This window comes from Anolis sagrei, chromosome Y (genome assembly GCF_037176765.1).
Source record: "Anolis sagrei isolate rAnoSag1 chromosome Y, rAnoSag1.mat, whole genome shotgun sequence".
Lineage (NCBI taxonomy): Eukaryota > Metazoa > Chordata > Lepidosauria > Squamata > Dactyloidae > Anolis > Anolis sagrei.
Window position 1 is genome coordinate 55,500,510 of NC_090035.1, and position 23,896 is coordinate 55,524,405.

At 40.0% G+C, this 23,896-nt stretch overlaps 1 protein-coding gene across 4 annotated transcripts in view; it reads right to left on the reverse strand.

Annotated features, from left to right (window-relative positions):
* The window catches only part of LOC137095297 (E3 ubiquitin-protein ligase ZNRF3-like), a 53,916-nt gene extending 30,502 nt beyond the window's left edge, over positions 1-23,414 (reverse strand). For 2 of the 4 annotated variants that reach the window (XM_067461764.1, XM_067461763.1), the window contains exon 1: positions 22,970-23,412. In XM_067461764.1, coding sequence (XP_067317865.1) covers positions 22,970-23,227 — 258 coding nt within the window. In that variant the 5' untranslated portion in view covers positions 23,228-23,412. Of the gene's footprint in view, positions 1-22,969 lie in introns of all 4 variants that reach the window. The other 2 variants (XM_067461765.1, XM_067461762.1) reach the window with 2 other exon arrangements.
* Positions 23,415-23,896: the final 482 nt, after the last annotated feature.

Genomic DNA, 23,896 nt, shown 5'->3' on the forward strand with positions numbered 1-23,896 from the left:
CAGTAATCAGCTACAGAAAGAAATATACCTTCCTTACTGAGGAATTGAAGAAACAAAACATGAGATACCGATGGGAAAAGGACGAAGGGTTGATGACAACTTACAAAGGACAGAGATATTGGATAAAAATGGTGGAGAAGGCCAGACAATTCTATGCAAGAATAATTAGAGATGGCGAAGGAGGAGAGAGAGAGGAAGGAGAACATAAAGGGAAACAGACGAAAAGACAACGTACAATATCACAAAAGAAGGAAGACCTGGACCCTAACAATTTCAGACTGATCCTGACAGGACCAAATCAGATAACGGAACCTATGATAGAAGAAGCCTTGGGAGACAAGGAAGAAAGAGGAGAAGAAGAACAACAACAAGAAGAAAGAGAAACAGAAGAACAACAAGGACAAGGAACCAACCTCTGACATTAATACCAATGTAAAAATTTACTGTAATAATATTAATGGATTAAATTCAGCTAATAAAAGAAATAAAGTTTTTAACAATTTTAAAAAAAGAATTGTCAAGTAATTGCCATACAAGAAACACATATAGCCCATAAACATATTGCCCATCTCGAAAACAAACAATTAGGGAAAACATACTATGCATCATCTTCAGGAGAAAAAAAAGGAGTAGTAACATACATTAAAGAAAATATTGAATCAGAAAATGAAAGACGTGTGGAGATACAAGAATGAAACAGCCCAGGATTACACCTTTTTCTCGGCAAGGCATAAATCCTGGTCGAGGATAGACATGATCTGGGCCTTGGCATCACTCATCCCAAAGGTAAAAAAAAATAAAAATATTATCGAGAGCAGACTCAGATCACTGCCCATTGGAGCTGGAAATTAAAGAGGGAGAAACAAATTGGAGATGGAAATTAGATGAAAATTTATTACTAACAGAAGAAGATATTGAAAGATGTAAAGAAAGATTAAGAGAGTATTTCGAGAACAACGACACCGAAGATACAAAATTTTTTACCCTATGGGAAGCTAGCAAAGTGGTGATGCGCGGGTACTTTATACAACAAAAAGCAGGGGGGAAAACACAAAAGCAAAGAGAGATAATGGACAAAATAGATACGGAGGAGAAGAAACTAAAGAGATCCAAAGAATAAGAAGGCAGCAAATAACCTAATAAAACTGCAGAAAGAGAGGGAATTCCTCGAATTAGAAGAAAGAGCGAAACAGCTGAAATATATAAAGGCAGACTCCTTTCAAAACGCAAATAAACCCGGGGCCTGGCTGGCAAGAAGACTAAGGAGAAAGAGAGAATCGAGAGTTATAACAAGAATAACAACGAAAGAGAAGACATTCATGGAAGAAAAAGAAGTAAGAAAACAATTTGAGAAGTACTACAAGACACTATACCAAGATGATCAAATAAAAAATGAAAATATTATGAGATACTTAGGAAAGACGAAAATTCAAAGAATCTCGGAAAGTGAAAGGGAGGCTTTAAACAAGGAGATATCGGAAAAAGAAATTCAAACAGCAATAAAAAACTTGAAAATAAATAAAGCGCCGGGCCCGGATGGGTACACAGCAATATACTATAAAAAGCTTCAAAAAGAGATAACACCGTATTAAAAAAAAGTAATGAATGAAGTAAGAGAGACCCGAGAAATTCCAAATACAGGGTTAGTCAAAATGCATAGGCCAATAAGCCATTCAATTGAATGGCTTATTGGCCTATGCATTTTGACTAACCCTGTACATGGAAAGAAGCCAATATATGTGTGATACCAAAAGAAAATAAGGACCCAGAGAAGGTAGAAAATTATAGACCGATCTCATTGTTAAATTTAGATTACAAAATATTTAGTAATATCCTTGCAGAAAGATTTAAAAAAATTCTAGTAGGTTGGATTAAAGAGGAGCAAGCCGGGTTCCTCCCAGGCAGAAACCAAAGTGAAAATGTTAGAACAATAATCGATTTAATTGAATGCTATGAAAAAAATATACAAAAAGAGGTGATGTTCTTAGCGATCGACGCGGAAAATGCATTCGATAATATAAATTGGAATTTTTTAAAATTATTTAAAGAGATGGATATGGGCTTTCACTTACAAAATTCAATTGAGGCAATATACCAAACACAATATGCAAAAATGATAATAAACGGACAAGAAAGTAGCGGAATTGAAATAAGAAAGGGTACGAGACAAGGGTGCCCGTTATCACCATTAAAATTTATATTCTCATGAGAAATCTTACTAAATAATATAAGAGATAACAGTGAATTGAAAGGAGCAAGGATAAACAGACACTCCTACAAGTTCAGAGTGTTTGCTGACGACATAATTTGTATTATTGAAGAACCAAATAAAAGCTTAAACAAATGGATGGAGACAATTGAAGAATTCGGAAAGATAGCAGGATTTAAATTAAACTTAGAGAAAACAGAAGCAATAACGAAAAATATATCAAGAAAAAAGATAGAACAAATTAAAGAAAACAGTAAAATAAAAATTGTTTCCAAATTTAGATATTTAGGAATTATAATCTCAGCAAAAAAACTCACAACTTTTACAAAACAATTATATAAAGACATGGAAGGAAATCAAAAAAGACTTAGAAAAATGGAAAAATCTGAAAATATCACTATTAGGAAGAATATTTTGTATCAAAATGAACGTCTTACCGAGGATGCTGTTTCTCTTTCAAAATCTCCCAATAATTAGGAACCAAAAAGGTATAAAAGAATGGAATAAAGTTATTAGAAAATTTATTTGGCTTAATAAGAAACCTAGGATAACTTATAAAAATTTAACGGATGAAAAAGAAAGAGGCGGGCTGGCATTACCAGACTTAGGGTTATATGCGGAAGCATGCGCACTGGCGTGGGCTTCTGACTGGATAAATCTGAAGAAGGAAAAAATCTTGAATTTAGAGGGCTTTGACCTCCGAAGGGGTTGGCATGCATATATTGGATATGAAAAAACAAAATTAGAAAAGAACTTTGGGAACCATTTCATTAGGGCTGCGATCATCAAAATATGGAACAAATACAAAAAAAGGATGTATAACAAAACTCCGATTTGGATCTCTCCGCTGGAGTCATGCCAAAGAAAAGGAACTAGGGTGGATCAAATGGCCAAATTATAGTGAATTGATAAAAGAGGGGGAAAAAAGAAATAACCCTGAGACCCTTGTCGGAACTTAAACTAAACTACCCAAACATGACTTGGCTACAATATAGACAAATTCAGGAATTCTATGGGAAAGATAAAAATAATGGATTTGGGACAAAAGAAAACATATGGGACAGAATATGGAAATTAGAAAGAAAAAAAAATATCCAAAATCTACAGAGAATTATTAAGGTGGAGTACGGAAGAAGAAGGAATAAAAGAATGTATGGTGAAATGAGCAAAAAATGTGGGCAGAATGATACAATTAGATGAATGGGAAGTAATCTGGAAGAAAAAATAAAATACTTAAAAGCATATTACATGCAAGAAAATTGATCAAAGATATTTTTTTAGGTGGTATATGACACCCTACAAGTTAAATAAGTGCTATAAAAATTTAAATTCAGAATGCTAGTAATGTGGTACAGTAGAAGGAACACTATACCACATGTGGTGGCAATGTAAAAAAGCGAGACGCTATTGGTATGAAGGAGAGAGATTAAATAAGGCATTCAATAAACATGTAATTAGGGGAAGCTTAATAGATGTTTGGAAAAGATACAAATTAGGGATGGAACCCAAAACACCCCTGTGGCTGAGGCCAATAGAAGCCATTGGGAGACCCATCTGCAAGGATGATGTCAGAACATATGGGGAACTACTTATCAGGTCCAATGGCCAATGGGCACTGAGGGGGAAAGACGAATTGGGTATTAAAGATTGGTTCCGATATCATCAATTATACGATAGATTCAAAAAAGACGAGAAGAGGGGATTTGCTTCCAAAAAATCAGATCTGGAAACTATATTAGATAAAGGGGAAAAAGGATTAATAGCCAGATTATACAAATATATTCTACACTATAACTTGGAAGATAATCGTGTTAAAGCCCCCATGATCTCATGGGCAAAAGATTTAGGGAGAAGCATAGATTTTGACATCTGGGAAAACCTGTGGAACAATGGATTTAAATTTACAGTGGCAGCTTCAATTAGAGATAATGTATATAAAATGTTCTACAGATGCTACATAACTCCAGCCCTCCTAGCCAAAATGGACAAGTCACAAACAGGATCCTGTTGGAGATGCAAAAGAAAGAAAGGGACTTTCTTTCACGTATGGTGGTCGTGTGAACTGGTGCAGATCTATTGGAAAAGAATAATAAAGGAAACAAATAAAATGATTTACAACAAAGTAAAAAAGAACCCAGGGATGTGCCTATTAGGGATATTCAGAGACAGCTTAGAACAGCCAGAGAGAGAAATCTGCTTGTACAGCTTTGCGGCTGCACGCATTACAATTGCCAAAAATTGGAAAGGGGAGAAAACATTAAGCATCAAAGATTGGAAGGATAAATTGTGGGATTACGCACAGATGGCTAAGATTTCAAGCAATTTGAAATATGAAAATAATGAAATATTTGAAAGAAACTGGAAGCTGGCCTTAGCATACTTGACGGGAGAGCTAAAGAAATAAAAACAAGAGGAATTTATTGAATTAGAAGTATAGAGGGTTAAATAAGTTGTGCATAAATCCTGCGTGGATTAGTGACGGAAGTCAAGGTGGTGGGTAGCACTGGGGGTGGGTGGAGGGGTAACTGTATGGAGGGTTGTTTGTGTATGTGTGTTTGTTTGTGTATGTGTACATTTTTGCAACATATATGGTTGGTGTATTATCTTTTCAAAATAAAATTTAATTAAAAAAAACATTAAAAAAAAAAAGAAAAGAAAGAAATTCAGACTACATTACAAATTTTTTTTAAAAATCAACATATCCCTGAAACCGGAAATATTTTTATTGGGCATTACAAATATGAAGATGGATAAAAATACAGATAAATTGTCATTTCTATCTACAACAGCAGCTAGGATTTGCTTTGCCAAGATGTGGAGGAAAAAAGAAACACCAAACATTGAGGACTGGAAAAGAAAGATAATGGACGTCAGAAATATGGATAGCTTAAGTTACTTAATACAAAGGAGTAAGGGAATAGGAGACAGGAACAGACTGGACAAAATTTAAGGACTATCTAAATTTAAATAACTAAAAGTTATGAAACAAAGTATAACTAGATAGGCTGGGATAGATCTAAATAAAAGTAAGAGTCAAAAACCAGTTGTAAAGTCAACAAGACGAAGAGAGAAGATGGAGAGAAAGAAAAGGAAGAGACCTACCTTGAAGAATTCTGGAAGTCAAGTAGAAGAAGAAAGAATTTTCTTGAATCGTTCCTTTTTAATCTATGCTTTAACTTTATCTTAAAACTTAAAACTTTTTACACTGTCCCATCCCCTACCCTATCCCAGCTCCTTTAGTCGATCTCCCCCCCCCCCCATACCCCCATTTCCGGCCTAGCCATTCCCTTTAAACTTTTACTCCACCTCTTCTTTATTCCCCTTCCTATTTCTCCCAATCCAGCTGTTATTTTTCCTTTTCTCCCTTTTTATTGTGTAACATGAAAACCTTAATAAAGATATATTTTTTAAAAAAGAAAAAAAAAGGAAGTCTTTCTGGCTGCCTCCATTGCCGTGGAGTAGGCCGCCAAGAGCATGTAGCCAGCATACTGCCCACCATTCAAGGAATGCTTTCATTTGGGGACAATGTCATCCTAGATGTTCTGTTTTTTTCTCCAGAATGGATATCCCAGGGTTTCTTACTCTTTCCATTATGTGGAATTTGCACGACCCCGCCCACTGCGTCTCCCTTAACCCTTTCCTACCCCTTCCTGTGGCACACAGCAAACAGGAATTGATCAGCAACTGAACAAGAGGTTCTGGAAAGAATTCACCATGACTTATATGAGTTGAGAGTTCACCTACATCCAGAGGGCACTGTAAACCCAACCGATGGACCTAGACCACATTTGCCACGCATGATGGGACTTGAAGTATTTTCACTCACTTCCTGAGACCACTTTGACCCCTACGAATAATAGACCTGGACCACAATCGATACCCCATGATCCACTATACGTCCTGATGCAGTTTGGGGAAGGATGGACCACAAATGATGGGATTTGCAGTGGCATCATCCACATCCACAGACTACTGTGATCCCCAAGAATGATGGACCAGGACCAAACTTGCCACACAAACTCTCCATGATGTACCTTACATCCTGGTGAGGGTTGAGAGAATGGATCAGGGATTATGGAACTACAGTACTTTTCACGCACTTCCAGAAAACATTGCAACCAGAACAAATGATGCACCTGGACGAAATTTGACACACAGATTCTGCATGATGCACTTTCTCTCCTGGTGAGGGTAGGGGGAGGATGGCACTCAGACAATGAGATTTGTAGTACCTTCACTCACTTCCACAGACTACTGTGACCACCATGAATTCCAGGCCTGGACCAAACTTGGGACACAAAACCCCCATGACCAACAGAACATAATGGAGGGATTTGGGGAACTGACCCACCCATGTGGGAGTTATAGGTCATCCTGCATCTAGAGCGCTCTGAACCCCATCAATGACGGATCTGAACCAAATTTCAGACACAGAACCCTGGTGACCAACAGAACCTACTGGAGGTGTTTGTGGGGTGACTAGCCTACCCATGTAGGAGTTGTAGTTCACCATGTATCCAGAGCACTAGGAACACCACCAATGATGGATCTGGACCAAACAAGGCACACAGAACCCTGGTGACCAACAGAACATACTGAAGGTGTTTTTTTTGGGGGGGGGGGGACTGGTCCACCCATATGAGAGTTGTAATTCACCCTGCACCAAGAACATTCTGAACCTCACCTATGACTGATCTGGACCAAATATGGCACACAGAACCCTGATGACCAACAGAATTTACTGGAAGAGTTTGGGGGAGGAATAACCCACCCACGGGCAAGTTGTAGTTCACCCTGCACCCACAGAGCATTCCGAAGCCCCAATGTCAGATTTGGACCAAACTTAGGACACAGATGCAACATAGCCAACTGTGCATACAGGCCTGGTTTAGAGAAGATTGACCCATGGTTTGGGGAATTGTAGTTCACCCACATCCCTATGCATTTTCTAATGGAAGCATTCATAAATAATGAAATCAAAAACTGGCAGAGCAGAAAAACAAAACATCCTTCCATTGTCATGATCTGACCATCATCTCAACAGTTTTAGACTTGCTGTGACCACTAACCTTCGCAGGCGTGGAGGACCAACTAAGATGGTCCGCCCCAGGAGACTGATGGATCCGGATGGATTCCTGAGGAATCCTGGGGCTCTTCCTGTCCTGGAGCGATCCTGTTGATGGCCTGGTTGATTGCTATAACAGCGAGATGTCCAGAGTGATTAACACAATCACTCTATCACGTTGCGTCGAGACACACCATCTCCTTGGTTTACCGAGGAGCTGGCTGTGATGAAATGTACGAGAAGGGGGCTAGAGTGCATATGGAGGAAATCTTGGGACATATCTGACCAAGCACAGGCTAAAGCCTCACTTAAGGCTTATTCCGTGGCTATACGGGCAGCCAGGGAGTCTTTCACAACTGCCCGTATAGCGTCTGCATCAAATAGATCTTGGGAGTTGTTTCGGGTTGTCGAGGAACTCCTCCACCCTCCTGAGGTGGAGGAGGCCTTCAAAGACCCATCAACTCGGTGTTGCGAGTTCGCACACCATTTTGCAGATAAAGTTGCTCAGATACCCCTTGAGCTGGACTCCAATTTCATTACAGTGCCAGAGGAGGTGACTGAGGCTTCTGCTTGTCCAATTTTGTGGGATTCTTTTCAGCTTGTTCACCCTGAGGACGTGGAAGAGGTCCTTGGTGCTGTGAGGGCGACCACGTTGGCTGTAGACCCTTGCCCATCTTAGCTAATTAAATCGGCCAGGGAGGAGTTGGCTGACTGGTTTGTGTTGATCATTAATGCATCATTGGAGCAGGGAATTTTTCCATCTCGGCTAAAACAGGCTGTGGTTCGACCACTTCTTTAAAAAGCCTTCCCACAGTCCTGAACAACTACAGACCTATCTCCAACCTCCCTTTTCTGGGCAAGGTGCTGGAGCGGGTGGTCGCCTCTCAGCCCCACAGATTTCTGGATGACATCAATTACCTGGATCAGTCACAGTCTGGCTTCAGACCTGGCTTTGGTCGCCTTGGTGGATGACCTCCGCAGAGAGCTGGACAGGGGGAGTGTGACCCTGCTGGTTCTCTTGGACATTTCAGCAGCTTTCGATACCATCGATCATGGTATCCTTCTGGGACGACTCTCTGGGATGGGTCTCAGGGGCACGGTTCTGTCGTGGCTCTGGTCCTTTCTGGAGGGTCAATCCCAGATGGTGAAGCTGGGAGACGCCTGCTTGGACACAACTCTGCTACTCTTTTCCACCTAACTTCAAGGAAGCCCCTCGGATGCTGGATGAGTGTCTGACTGCTGTGGCTATCTGGATGAGGAAGAACAGGCTGAAGATCAATCCCGACAATACAGAGGTCCTCCTGGTCGATCGTAAACCGGATCAGGGTGTAGGGTGGCAACCTGTGCTGGACGGGGTTACACTCCCCCAGAAATCACAGGGGGTGTCCTCCTGGACTCATCACTGTCGCTTGAAGCTCAGGCATTGGCGGTGGCTGGGAGGGCCTTCGTACAATTAAGACTCGTGCGTCAACTGCGCCCATACCTCGGGAAGGCGGATCTGGCCACGGTGGTCCACGCCTTAGTCATCTCCAGATTGGATTACTGTAATGCACTCTACGTGGGGCTGCCCTTGAAAACAGCCTGGAAATTTCAATTGGTCCAATGGGCGGCGGCCAGGCTGTTAACTGGTGCTCCTTACAGAGAGAGGTCAACCCCCCCCTGTTTAAGGGGCTCCACTGGCTGCCATTCATTTTCCGGTCCTAATTCAAGGTGAAGGTGCTTACCTACAAAGCCCTAAACGGTTTGGGACCCACCTACCTCCGTGACCGCATTTCATTGTACGAACCCACATGATCTCTTCGTTCATCTGGAGAGGCCCTGCTTATGACCCCACCGGCATCGCAAGCACGATTGGTGGGGACGAGGGATAGGGCTTTCTCAGTGGTGGCCCCTCGACTCTGGAACTCTCTCCCTAAGGACATCAGGCAGGTTCCGTTGCTAGCAATCTTTAGGAGGAGCTTGAAAATGTGGATGTTCCAGTGTGCCTTTCCAGAATAAGGAAACTCCTAGCATTATGTCCCACTTTATCAGAGATCTAGGATATCTGCATGTCCATCCCCTCCAAACATCCCACCTGTCATGCCCAGCACTTTTAATTTTAATTATTACATTTGGCCCGACCATTGTTTTTAACTGCGTCATTGCGTGTTGTTAATGTGTGTTTCTTGTTTTTGTTTTATTTTGCTGTATTATTGCTGTTGTTTTATTGTTGTATTTGGGCTCGGGCTCGTGTAAGCCGCACCGAGTCCTTCGGGAGATGGTAGCGGGGTACAAATAAAGGTTTATTATTATTATTATTATTATTATTATTATTATTACTAAGACATCAAGGAAAAATTTTACTGTCAGCTGGACACCATTCTATCGGAGATACCTAAGGAGGACAAAATCATCCTCCTGGGGACTTTAATGCAAAAGTCCATGTTGCCCAGCAACAGCCCCAAAACATCCCCGCTCTTGAGTAGATCTGCATGGAGGAATGGTCCAACATACCAGCAACAGTGTGTGCCAACCTTGTGAGGACTTACAGAAATCGGACCTCTGTCATTGCCAATAAAGGATATATAAGAAAGTATTGAGATGAACTTTTGTTATGGACCAAATACTTATTTTCAATGAAAAACAGGCAATGTGATTTTCTGGAGGTTCTTTCTCATGCTGTCTCTCATAGTTGAGGTCTACCTATAATGTCAATTACATCATAGGTAGGTCTCTCTCATCTTTTTAAGTGGGAGAACTTGTACAATTGTTATCTGACTAAATACTCCCCCCCCCCCCACACTGTATATAACATAGTCTAATAGAATCAATATATAAAAAACTAGCTGTCCCCTGCCACGTGTTGCTGTGGCCCAGTGTTATGATCTCGAAAATAAAGTAATGAGAAACTTTTGGTTTCTAATGGATGTAATTTCTTTAGGCTTGTGGGTAAATAGTACTTCTTGTTTCTTTGGCAATGTTGATGTGGAGATTGTCTGGTTTGCCTACTCTGGAACATGCAACATATTAATTTCTTTCTTTGGGGGTCCCAAATCTATATTATATCAGTCATGTGTGTGTGTGTGTGTGTGTGTGTGTGTGTGAATCATATATATCTATATATATCTATGGCTGGGTGGCTTTTTGGCAAGAGGGTTTTATGTTTCCTTGCCCTGGTGAAGGGAGTTGGACTGGATGGCCTAAGGTTGCATTTCTTAAACCTGGGGGTTGGGACCCCTGTAGTGGGGGGAGGGGTCGTGTGGGATGTCAAAAGGATTGCCCAAGACCACCATAAAACACTGTATTTTCTATTGGTCGTGGGTGTTTTGTTTAGGAAGTTTGGACCAATTCTATCATTGGTGGGCTTCCAAACACTCTTTGATTGTAGGTGAACTATACATCCCTGTAACTACAACTCCCAAATGTCAAGGTTCATTTCCCCCAAACTCCATCTGTGATCATATTTGAGCTTATTGAGTATTTGTGTCAAGTTTGGTCCAGATCCATCATTGTTTTGAATGCACAGTGCTCTTTGGATGGAGGTGAACTACAACTCCCAAACTCAAAGACAATGCCCACCAAACCCTTCTAGTGTTTTCTGGTGGTCATGGGAGTCCTGTATGCCATGTTTGGTTCAATGCCATAATTGGTGGAGTTCAGAATGCTCTTTGATTGTAAGTGAACTATAAATCCCAGCAATTACAACTCTCAAATGACAAAACCATAATTTTTTGAGTGATGGTCACTCCTTGTGGTGATTTTGTTCATTGGTTCTTTTGTTTTTAAGGTATTCATTATGCACAGAGCATTTATATATATATATAGAGAGAGAGAGAGAGAGAGATAATAAATTATAAAATAGTAGTCTATATCTAGATCTTATTTTCTACCTTCTATACAAATAAGAAAAGTGAAAATCTGTATGTATGTGGCTGGGGCATCTACTTACACAGAAAAGCTCCTGTCTCTATGTCATGCCATCCAACCATCTAACTATCAGGCATTCTGACACACAGCACATGACCAAGGGAGGAGATATGAACCAGCCATAAAAGTCAATTGCCCCAAGGTGGGGGGAAAGTGGGCTCTGGGATGTGGAAAGGGGCAAGCTCTAGGTGCCAGAACTCTTTGAGTGCTTTATGATATTGTAGCCAGACCTATGTAGATGGCCAGTAGTGTTGTATTCCAAACAATCAAGATGTTTGGTATCTTCAGCCCTTGCACGTCTTGGTGTGTTCTTTCAGAGAAGATTCATCCACAGAAACACAGATGGAGCTGAGAAACCTTACACTCTGCCTTCATAAACAGCTATAGCTCCCACTACTCGGGAGACACCAAAAGCCCTCCCTCCAATGACACTGCAGGTTATAGTGAGCACCATGGACATGACATGCCCAGGAGCCCATGTCCTCCACAAACACCATCCTGCCTACCATGTAAGTGAAGGCTTTCATACAGGGACTATTCCATCCTAGATTTTATGTGTTTCCTCCACCACAAACTTATCAGTATTCCTTTCTCTCTCAACATTAGTGTGGAATTTGCAGAACCCGCCCACTGCTTCTCCCATAACCCTTAGGGAGGATGGATTACGGACAATAAGACTTGCAGTACTTTCACTCACTTCCTGAGACCACTGCTACCTGCATGAATGACGGACCTGGATCAAACTTGGCACACATAACCCCCATGACCTACTTTACGGACACACATGGGGGAGGATGGACCACAAACAATGGGATTTACAGGACCATCACCTGTTTTCACAGAGCACTGCGACCCCCCACAAATGGGACCAAACTTGGCACAAAGATCCTCCCCCATGACCAACTAAACACAGTGGAAGGGTTTTTAGAGGGACTGCCCCACTCACATGGGAGTGCATCCAGAGACCATTGTGAACCCAAGGATGGACCTGGACCAAACCTGGCACACAGAAATCTGCTGACCAAAGGAACACACTGGGGTGGGGGCGGGGAACTGACCAACCTGCATGGGAGTTCTAATTCCGCCTGTACCCAGAGCTCATTTTGAACCCCACCAATGACCGACCTGGACCAAACTTGGCACACAGACCCCCCTCTTCCCAAATGACCAACAGAACATAATAGAGGAGTTTGGGGAACTGACCCAACCGCATGAGAGTTGCACTTCGCCCTGCATCCTGCAAGTTGTTTCTGGTGTCACAGAATTGGCAGTCTGCAAGGACGTTGCCTAGGGGACGCCCAGAAGTTTTATCATCCTGTGGGAGGCTTCTCTCATGCCCCCACACAAGGTTGGAGCTAACAGACAGGGGCTCACCCTGCTCCCCAAATTTGAATTAAAACTTTTTAGTCAGCAGTCCTGCCAGCAGAAGGGTTTAACCCATTTTGCCACCTATAACTGACCTGTACTAAACTTGGCATACAGATCCAGCATAGCCAACTATGAATACAAGTGTGGTTTGGGGGTGATTGACCTTAGCATATGGGAGTTGTAGTTGAACCGTATCCACTGAACCCAGCTGACTTTGAATGTAGACTAAACTTGGAGCACAGAGAAACAATGCCTTTTTCAAATAACCCGGACATCACTGGGTCCCCAAGCTAGTAGTTAATAAAAGTGATATATATATACATAATGGTATAGTATAAAACCTTTATATACAATATAGTTAATAAAAGCAGTATATATAAATAATTATAAGCATAAAATAGTAATATATAATATTAATAATATATAACAATAGTAATAATATAATCTCCCAATAGTAATATATAATCTAATCTAATAATAATTCAGAATAATAGAAATATATATCAATAATATAGTATAAAATAATAGTTACAAAAATGTAGTGTATTAATAATATATAATAACAACATATTATATAACTATTCTAGTAATACTATAAATAATAATAGTAACATTTAATAATAATATACAATAATGTAGTATAATATAGCATAATATAATATAATAGTAATATTAAATAATAATATACAATGATAACAGTATAATATAGTATAATAGTAATATCTATTATACTTAAATAATAGCAATAATAATTTTATAGTCTAATAATAATATATAATAACATTAATAGTCTAATTATAGCAATACAATAATACTATAGTATAATAATATTATAATAATATAGTATAATAGGTACCCTTTCAAATAAAGAAACAATATTAAAGATAATAATATTCTTACATAATTACAACCAATAACTGATGACAACAATCATAATAATATCAACAATATCAATAACTACAGGCTCTGATGGTATTTCTTATCTTTGAGAGGTTTTAAAATATAGTCCCCTCTCTCTCACTCACACATACACACCTCTATATACATAAAAGTGAAAAGTGGAGGTGTCACTTCCACAGACAGGCTCCCGCCTCCACAAACAGCTATAACCCACAGTGTGGAGCCATCAAATGTTCTTCCTCCAACGACATTTCAGGTGAGTGTCATAAACATGTCCAAGAGCTCTACCAATGTCTTCTCCAAACACCATACTGCTCACCATCCAAGTGAAGGCTTTCATTCAGGTACAATTTCATCCTCGATTTTCTGTTTTTCCTCCACCAGATATCCCAGTGTTTCTTACTCTCTCCATTGGTGTAGAATTTGCATGATCCCACCCACTGCCTCTCCCTTAATCCTTTCCTACTTTTTTCAACTCTATCTGCACAACTAACAGAGCAGAACTAATCAGCAACTAAACACACTGGAGAGATTGACTCCACATGATGGAAGTTGTAGTTCACCCTGCATCACCCCCAGTGACAATTTATAGCCATTGTAAGTACTGGGATTTCTACTTCACCTGCAATCAAAGAACACTCTATAGACTCTGGACCCCACCAGCGATGACCCTGGACCTAACTTGACACACAGAACCAACAATGACCAACTGAAAATACTGGAGGGGGGGGGGGGACTAGCTCTCATTATGTATTTCATGTATTTCATTTACATGCGGAGACACTGTGACCACCACCAATTATGGATTTGGACCAAACTTGGCACACAGAACCCCCATGACCAACTAAACCTACTGGAGGATTTGGGGGTACTGACTCACGATAGTGGGAGTGGTAGTCTACATTACAGCCAGACATCACACTGAACCCCACCAATGATGCATCTTGAGCAAACTTGCCCAACATGACAAATTTTAACTACTGATGGGAGCTTCAGGGGGTTAACCTGGCATGATGTGAGTTGTAGTACACCCACAACCTTATACATTTTGTAAAATACATTAAAGTAATTACTATTATTGAAAATAATAAAGCCTCCTTCTTTGGAGGCTTTTAAACAGAGGCTGGATGGCCATCTGTCGGGGGTGCTTTGAATGCAATTTTCCTGCTTCTTGACAGGGAGTTGGACTGGATGACCCATGAGGTCTCTTCCAACTATGATTCTACGATTCCCTACAGAAAATATTATTATTATTATAGAAATATCTATCAGAAAAGCCATGTGTAATAGAAATATATAGAAATATTTAGAAATATAGAAATATATAGAAATAGAAACATTTGTAATAGAAATATAAATAATTACAGAAATTATTGTGGAAGTTAAAATATTATATAAATTATTATTATCATCAATATATTTATTATGCAATAAATAAATTATTATTATTAAAATATTTATTATAGTAATTTATTATAGTAATAGAAACATTTCAAAACAAACACTATTATTACAGAAATATGTATTACAGAAATACCATTATAGAAATATTTATGGGAAAGAGAAATAATTATTGAAATATTTATTCTAGAAACAGAAATATTTATCGTAAAAATTATTATAGAAAGTATTTTTATAGAAACAGAAATATTTACAACAAAAATTGTTATTATAGATATATTTATTATAGCATAAATATTATAAAATTGTTTCTGAAAATTATTATCATAGAAACAGAAATATCTATTATAGAAATTATTAGAGAAACAAAAATATGTATTACAGAAATGTTTATTATCTATATTATCATTATAGAAATATTTATTATAGAAACAGAAATAATAATTATAGACAATAATACCATAGAGATAGAATTATTTATTATAGAAATTATTATTATAGAAACTGAAAAATTATTATAGATAATATTATTTTGGAACAGGTGGAATATGACCAACTTCTGTTGATTGGTGACTTTAAAAGAGTATTACAACCACATTTAGATAAAACAAAAATATATATAAAGGGGGAGCAGAAACAAGTACTCTCCCCCAAAAATTTCATGACTTACAAAGAGATCTTGACTTGCATAATATTTGGAGAACAAGAAATGAAGAAAAGAAAGATTATACCGTAAAAACCGGGGTAATAGACGACTTTTAAAACCTTTAAAATCCTTTGAAAACTTGGGGGTCGTCTTGTCTTCCGGACATATTAGATGACGAATGGCAGTGGAGCCGAGGCAGCGGAGGAGAACATCCGCCCGCAGCGGCCTGCCCTCCGACCTCCTTCCTCACGCTGCCTCTTTCCTCACTGGGCCCAGCTGGGGCCCAACGGAGCGTCTGGCACCTTTCTCTCCTCTGTCCTCGCCCCGCAGATGCCTTCCTCGGCGGTGGAGGTGCACACGGGATGGGAGAGGAGGGAAAGATGCACCCTGCGGAGGCCTGCGCTGTCTTCTGCAGTTGGTGCACACCTTTCCCTCCTCTCTCGTCCCATGTGCGCCTGCCGAGGAAGGCATCTGCGGGGCGAGGACGGAGGAGAGAGACCTGCGCTGGTGAGCGCATTCACCCCTGCTGCTTCCGGAGAGGCTTCCAGCATCTCTACAGGCTCCTGCAGCAGCGCGGCGTGGACCAGACGCTCCATTGGGCCCCAGCTGGGCCCAGTGAGGAAAGAGGCAGCATGAGGAAGGAGGCCGGAGGGCCGCCTTCCTCACGCTTCCTCTCTCCTTCCTGGACCCAATTGAGGCCAATGGAGCATCTGGCCCTTCGCCTGCCCCGCTCTCTCGCCGATAGCGAGGGTGCAAAGTAGGCGAGGAGGCCTCCGCGCGAAGGCCTGGCGTTGTGTAAGCCCTCCTTGCCCGCCCCGCTCTCTCGCCAATGGCCATCGGCGAGAGAACGAGGCAGGCGAGGAGAGCTTCCGCGATGCCAGGCCTCGCGCGGAGGCCTCCTGGCCTGCTTTGCACCGTCGCCATCGGCGAGAGAGCGAGGCAGGCCAGGAGGCCTCAGCGCGACGCCTGCCGTCCCAGAAGCCCCTCGTCGCCTGCCTCGCGCTCTCGCCAATGGCCCCCGCGCGAGGTGAATGGGGAAAGCAACAGCGTGAGAGGAGACTGAAGGGAAGAGAAGAGGTTGCAAGGCAAGCGAAAGAGCGAAGGAACAGGGACCCAGATAACCCAGTCCCCTTCCACACAGCTGAATGAAATCCCACATTGTCTGCTTTGAACTGGATTATCTGTGTCCACACAGCCAGATAATCCACTTCAGTGTGTATTTTATGCAGCTGTATGGAAGGGGACCCAGAGAACCCAGGCCCCTTCCACACAGCTGAATGAAATCCCACATTATCTGCTTTGAACTGGATTATCTGAGGCCACACTGCCAGATAATCCACTTCAATGTGTATTTTATGCAGCTGTATGGATGGAGCCTCAGATAACCCAGTCCCTTTCCACACAGCTGAATGAAATCCCACATTATCTGCTTTGAACTGGATTATCTGAGGCCACACTGCCAGATAATCCACTTCAATGTGTATTTTATGCAGCTGTATGGATGGAGCCCCAGATAACCCAGTCCCTTTCCACACAGCTGAATGAAATCCCACATTATCTGCTTTGAACTGGATTATCTGAGGCCACACTGCCAGATAATCCACTTCAATGTGTATTTTATGCAGCTGTATGGATGGAGCCCCAGATAACCCAGTCCCTTTCCACATAGCTGAATGAAATCCCACATTATCTGCTTTGAACTGGATTATCTGAGTCCACACAGCCAGATAATCCACTTCAATGTGTATTTTATGCAGCTGTATGGAAGGGGCCTCAGATAACCCAGTCCCCTTCCACACAACTCAAGTTTGGTCCAATTTAATTGTGGTTGGATTTCAGAATGCTCTTTGATGGCTGGGGAACTAAACACCCCAAGTCCCAAATGCCAAGGTCTATTTTCCCAAAATCTCTCCAGTGTTTTCTGTTGGTTGTGAGAGTCCTGCAGGCCAAGTTTGGTCCAATTTAATTGTTGGAGTTCAGAATGCTCTTTGATGGCTGGGGAACTATACATCCCAACAACTCCCAAACGCCAAGGTCTATTTCCCCCAAACTCCACCAGTCTTCAGATTTGGGCATACTGAGTATTTGTGCCAAGTTCTGTCCAGATCCATAGTAATTTGGGTTCACAGTGCTCTCTGGATGTAGGTGAACTACCTCTCCAATAATTCACTATCAATTCCTCCCAACCCCCTCCAGTATTTTCTATTGGTCATTAGGGTTCTGTGTGCCAAGTTTGGTCCTGGTCTGTATTTCGGGGGGGGGGGGGGGGGTGTCTCAGTGGTCTCTGGAAGTCAGAGCTGCATCGGTTGAAGGTACTTCACATCCCATCATCCGTTGCCCACACTCCCCCAAACATATTGTTTTTGTGATTAATCACTATGCTTTAATTATGTTCAATTTGTAACAATGAAAATACATCCTTCATATCAGACATTTACATTACATTTCATAACAGTAGCAAAATTACTGTTATGAAGTAGCAACGAAAATGTGGTTGGGGGTCACAACAACATGAGGAACTTTATTTAAGGGTCACGGCATTAGAAAGGTTGAGAACCACTGGCCTAAAGGATATCTTCCAACTTTTATTAGTATTAATGTTACTGTTATTGTTATTGAGGCTGGGTGGCCATCTGTCAGGGCTGCTTTGAGTGTGCTTTCCCTGTATGAAGGCAGAATGAAGGGGGTTGGACTAGATGGCCTTTAGAGCTCCCTTCCAACGCCATTATTAATATTAATAAGACTAGATAGCCATTTGTCGAGAGTGCTTTGATTGTGCTTTCCCCGCAAGAAGGCAGAATGAAGGGGGTTGGACTAAATGGCCTTTAGAGGTCCCTCCCAACTTTAGGATTCTGTGAAAGGAATCTTTGTCGAACATGAGCCAGTAGTATGATGCTGCAGCTAAAAAGGCCAATGCTGTTTTAGGCTGTGTCAATAGGAGAAGCCTGAGAAATGGCAAAAGGGAACTGATATGACACTTTACCTTGGCTGGTTTTTATAATTGCTTTAAATGAGAATTATTTCATGCAACAGTTTATTTTAACTTATTGCCAGCATGATGTAAAGGACCCAGAGTATAAATGAAATTCAAGGGAGAAAGAGCAACTGTAATGTACAATGTAAGGTACAATGTCCCTCTCATGGGAACCTGCATGTCATAAGCATTTGAATTAAAATTACCATCTTGAATTCAAATCTGATTTTTAATTTTTTTTATTTAGTGTGCATTGGAAGAGGGGTGGTTTTATACGGCAAGTATATCCCAAACTCTATATTTTAACTGAAAAAATTGGGGGTCTCTTATACGCCCAGTCGTCTTATATGCCGGAATATACGGTACTTTTTTCTCATAGGCATCAGTCTTTGTCAAGTATAGATATGGCATGGACTACAAAGAAATTAATGACAAAAGTTCAAGATATCTCTATCCTTCCAAGAGACCTGTCTGATCATTGTCCACTGGAGCTAGCTATTTTTCAAAAAGATGATGTCAGAAGATGGAGATTAAACAAGAATCTGATAAAAACAGGAAGATAGAGTAAAATTTAAAAGCATAATTCAAGACTACTTGGAAATTAACAATACTACGGTAACAACCAAATAACTCAAATGCTCATATAACTTGGGATGCACTGAAAGCAGTCCTGAGAGGACACTTTATTCAACATAATTCTAATAGAAATAGAGAAAGAAACAAAGGAATTAAGGACTTAACAATAAAAATAACAAATGTGGAGAAGGAACTAAAGAACAATCCAAAGAAAATACAACTAGAAAAGAAACTGAAGAACTTAAAATAAGAAAAAAAATCACTTTGAATTGGAAGTCCAAGCTAAGCAAATTAAAATTTTGAAACAACAGATATTTGAAAATGCGAATAAACCTGGAAAATGGTTAGCCAGACCAGTGCGGAAGAAACAACATGTGAGACAAATTACAAAGATTAAAGTGGGAGACAAGCTTATCTCGACAGACAGAAATATAATGCACGAATTTAGAAAGTATTAAAACAACTATACTCAAAAGATTGTGTAAGTAAAGAAGAAATAACGACCTATATAGATAAATTTAGATTTCACAAAGTTGATGACGAAACAAGGGAGAAGCTGAACAAGGAAATAATGGAGGAGGAAATTGAAGCGATTCAAAAAACGGATTCAGAAAAAGCCCCAGGTCCGGATGGATATACAGCCGGTTTTTATAAAACATTTAAACAAGAATTGACACCCCTATTTAAAAAAGGTGCTAAATGAAGTAATGACCAAACAAAAAATACCAGAAACTTGGACACAGGCGGAAATAATTTTGATTCACAAAGAAGGAACAAGTGAAACAGAGATTAAAAATTATCAACCAATTTCACTCCTTGATACTGACTATAACATCCTTGCTAATATCCTGGCTGAAAGATTCAAAAGCTTTTTAAGAAATTGGATTGAAGAAGAACAAACAGGATTTTTACCGAACAGATATATGAAGGACAATATCAGGCTGGTATTGGACTTAATAGAATATTATGAATTGAATCATCAGAAAGAATTTTCCATATTAGCCTTGGATGCAGAGAAGGCATTTGATAATTTAAATTGGGATTTAAAAAATATTAATACAAGAATTAGATATGGGAGATAAATTCAAAAGCACAATAAAAGCAATATATGACTTACAAAAATCCAAACTAAGAATTAATGGTCAAGTGACGGAAGAGTTTGATATATTTAAAGGGACTAGACAAGGATGTCCCTTGTCACCATTGATATTTATAATGTCATTAGTACCATTAATGAAAGCCATAAGAAAAGACCAAATGATTCAGGGAACAAAAGTTGGTAAATATGAGTACAAAATAAGAGCCTTCGCTGACAACGTACTTGGGATAACGGAAGACCCAAGTAAGAATATATTAAGATGGATGCAGAAGATAAAAGAATTTGGGTTGGTTGCAGGATTTAAAGTTAATATGTCAAAAATGAAAATATTAACGAAAAATGTAGAGAAGAAAAAGAAGGATATGATCAAGGAGCTAACAGCTTTGGAAATAGTTTAAAAATTAAGTATTTAGGAGTATGGATAACGACTAAAATGGACAATTGTTAAAGAATAATTATGAAGAGACGTGGAAAAAAATACAAAAGGACTTACAAAAGTGGACATACCTGAGGTTGTCACTGTTAGGTCGTATCTCTTTAGTTACGATGAATATAATACCAAAATTGATGTTTCTTTTTCAAAATTTCCCAATAATTAGAAGTCAAATACTTTTTGTAAAATGGAAGAGATATTAAAATTCATATGGGCCAGGGGAAGACAAAGAATAAAATATGATAATTTGATTAACAAGAAAACCAGAGGTGGTTTGGGGCTCCCGGACTTTAAAGTTTACCATGATGCATGTGCTATGATATGGATTAAGACTGGATATTACTGAATAAAAAAGATTTTTAAACATAGAAGGGAATGATCTAAGAGTAGGCTGGCATGCCTATTTGTGGTATGAGAGAGAAACAAAGGAAAATAATTTTGGCAATCACTTTGGCAGAGCATCTTTATTGAGAATCTGGCAATCTCTACTGCAAAACGCCTTTATGGGTCTCCCCAATGGAAGCACATCAGCAAAGACTTTTGCGGTGGCAAAGATGGCCAACCTATAGAGACTTGTTAAAGAAGAGCACAAATAATATTAAAACGTATGAGGAGTTAAAACAGAAATTTTCCAATATTACATGGCTACACTATATGCAAATTAAAGAATACTATAAGCAAGATTTAAAAAAGTGATTTGGGATAGGATTCTAAAAACTGGAAAAGAAAGTAATATTCAATATTTATAATATATTACTTTCCTGGCTGACCGAAAAAGAATAGGTTAAAAATTGTATGATAAAAAGGGCTCAAAAGAGTGGGAGCAAATGTGGAACAAAAAAAAAAATACACTTATGCAATGGATTTAAAAGAAAATTGGTTGAAAATGTTCCACATATGGTACACCACACCTAAACAATTAGCTAAAATGTATAAAATGGTTTCTAATAAGTGCTGGAAATGCAACTAACAGATTAGCTCCTCTTACCATATGTGGTGGACATGCAAAGTAGCAACTAAATTTTGGGCAAAAGTACATGAAAAAACACAAAAGATTTTTAAAATATATTTTATAAAGAAACAGTATTATATATTAGGATTTGCAATTAAATGAACATGAAGACAAACTTTTTACATATATTACGACTGCCACTAGGATTGTTTTCGCAAGATAACAATCTTCGCAGAGTGGGTAGAAAAAATTAAAGAAATAAAGGATATGGACGAATTGACTTTTTTGTTGAAAAGAAACACTGGTATCACTTTAAGAAGAACAAGTTGGGATTATCTAGAGAATTTGACTGTCTAGAGAATTTGAAAAAATAAAGGACACAAGAGACAATCTTTTAAAGTAATATATTTTTGAGTAATAGAAAAACAATATCCAAGAAGATGGAATGGAAGTCAACTTTTTTTTCCTTTTTTTATTGCTTTTTTGTATTTATCCTTTTTGGACTCTTCTGTGTAATTTGGAGCTTTTTTCTCTCTCTTCTTACTATATGCCTTTATTTTTCTTCTCCTTTTCTATATTGTTATTGTTCCCACTCTTTCGTTGTATTATGTAAAACCTAATAATTTTTTTTTTAAAAAAGGAAATTATTATTTTAGAACTAGAAACATTTGTGATAAAAATGGAAATTATCGAAATATTTATTTTAGAAATATCTATTACATAAATTGTTATAGAAATGGAAATGTTTATTATAGAAAGTATTATTATAGAAATATTATAGCACCAGAAATATCTATCACAGATATTATTATTATTATAGAAGTATTTATTATAGAAAACATTATTATTGAAATATTTATTAGAGATATTATAAAATGTTTGTTACATACATTATTACTATTATAGAAATATTGATTACAGAAATTGTAATATTTATTATATAAAATATTATTGTATTGTCGAAGGCTTTCATGGCCGGGATCACTGGGTTGTTGTAGGTTTTTCCGGGCCATATGGCCATGTTCTGGAGGCAATTTTTCTCCTGATGTTTCGCCTGCATCTATGGCAAGCATCCTCAGAGGTAGTGAGGTCTGTTGGAAGTAGGAAAAATTGGTTTATATATCTGTGGAATGACCAGGGTAATGTTTCAGCTGATCACCTTGATTTGCATTCAATGGCCTGGAAGCGCCTGGGGGGAATCTCTTGTTGAGAGTGAATTGATGTGCCTGATTGTTTAAATTATTATTATTATTATTATTATTATTATTATTATTATTATTATTATTATTATTATAGACAGCCAGGCCAGGATAGGCAAGGAGCTGAGGGCTTGTTCTCGTGGCGCATGCGCAGGAACTGGAGGCGAGCATGCGCAGAAAGAAGGCTGGCCTGGCCTAGGCGCGGCGCATGCGCAGACCCTTTGCGGCCTACTCCTTTTACCTGCACGATCTCGCCCTCGGCGCTGAGCGTGGCCCCGGCGCGGGCAAAGCGTCCCTGGAGTCCTGCGGTGTAGGTGGAGTACTCCCCGCCGGGTCCCGGCTCGAAGAGGACCACCTCCACGAAGGCCTGAACGGAAGAGGAAGCCGCCGCTTGAGGAGAAGCAACAGAAGCTGAAGAGGCTGCCATGATGGAGACCGAGAAGATGAGAAAGGAGGAGAAGACCACGCCCCCCTCCGGGGAAAGAGGCGGGGCCGTCATCGCGGCGACGGAAGCCCGGAGAGGGCCATAGCCTCTAAGCCCCCCGTCAGCCGCCGAAGAGGCATTTTTGGCCCCGCCGGCTCCCCATCCTCCGCGAAGAGGAAGCCACGCCCTCGCGAGGGAGGAGCGGGGCTAAGTCAAAGACACTCCTCCTTCAATTGACGTGCTACCATGAATGAGTTGACTTCTATGACGAGAGAGAAAGGGGCGGGGCTAAAGAATAGGCACGCCCCAGTGGAATAACAACTTGGAATTTGGCGGAAAGGGGGCGGGGTTACTGGATAGGCCACGCCCCCTCCTTCTCAATAGATTCTTATGATCTGCTCGGAAAAGGGCGACTACAGAATAGACCACGCCCCTTCGCGCTGTCGTTCAAAATGTTGGAAAGATTCGGGGCTAAGTGATAGGCACGCCTCCTGTTTCCGCATCTATTTGGTTTATCACATCATCAGCAACTAGACCAGCTTTCCAAAGCTTTAGGTGCTCTTACTGCCTATTACAGGGAAAACCAGCTGATCCCTAATCCATTTAAAACACAGACATGTGCCTTTCACCTTAAGAACAGACAAGCATCCCGAGCTCTGAGGATGACCTGGGAAGAAATCCCACTGGAGCATTGCAGAACACCCAAATACCTGGGAGTCACTCTGGACCGTGCTCTGACCTACA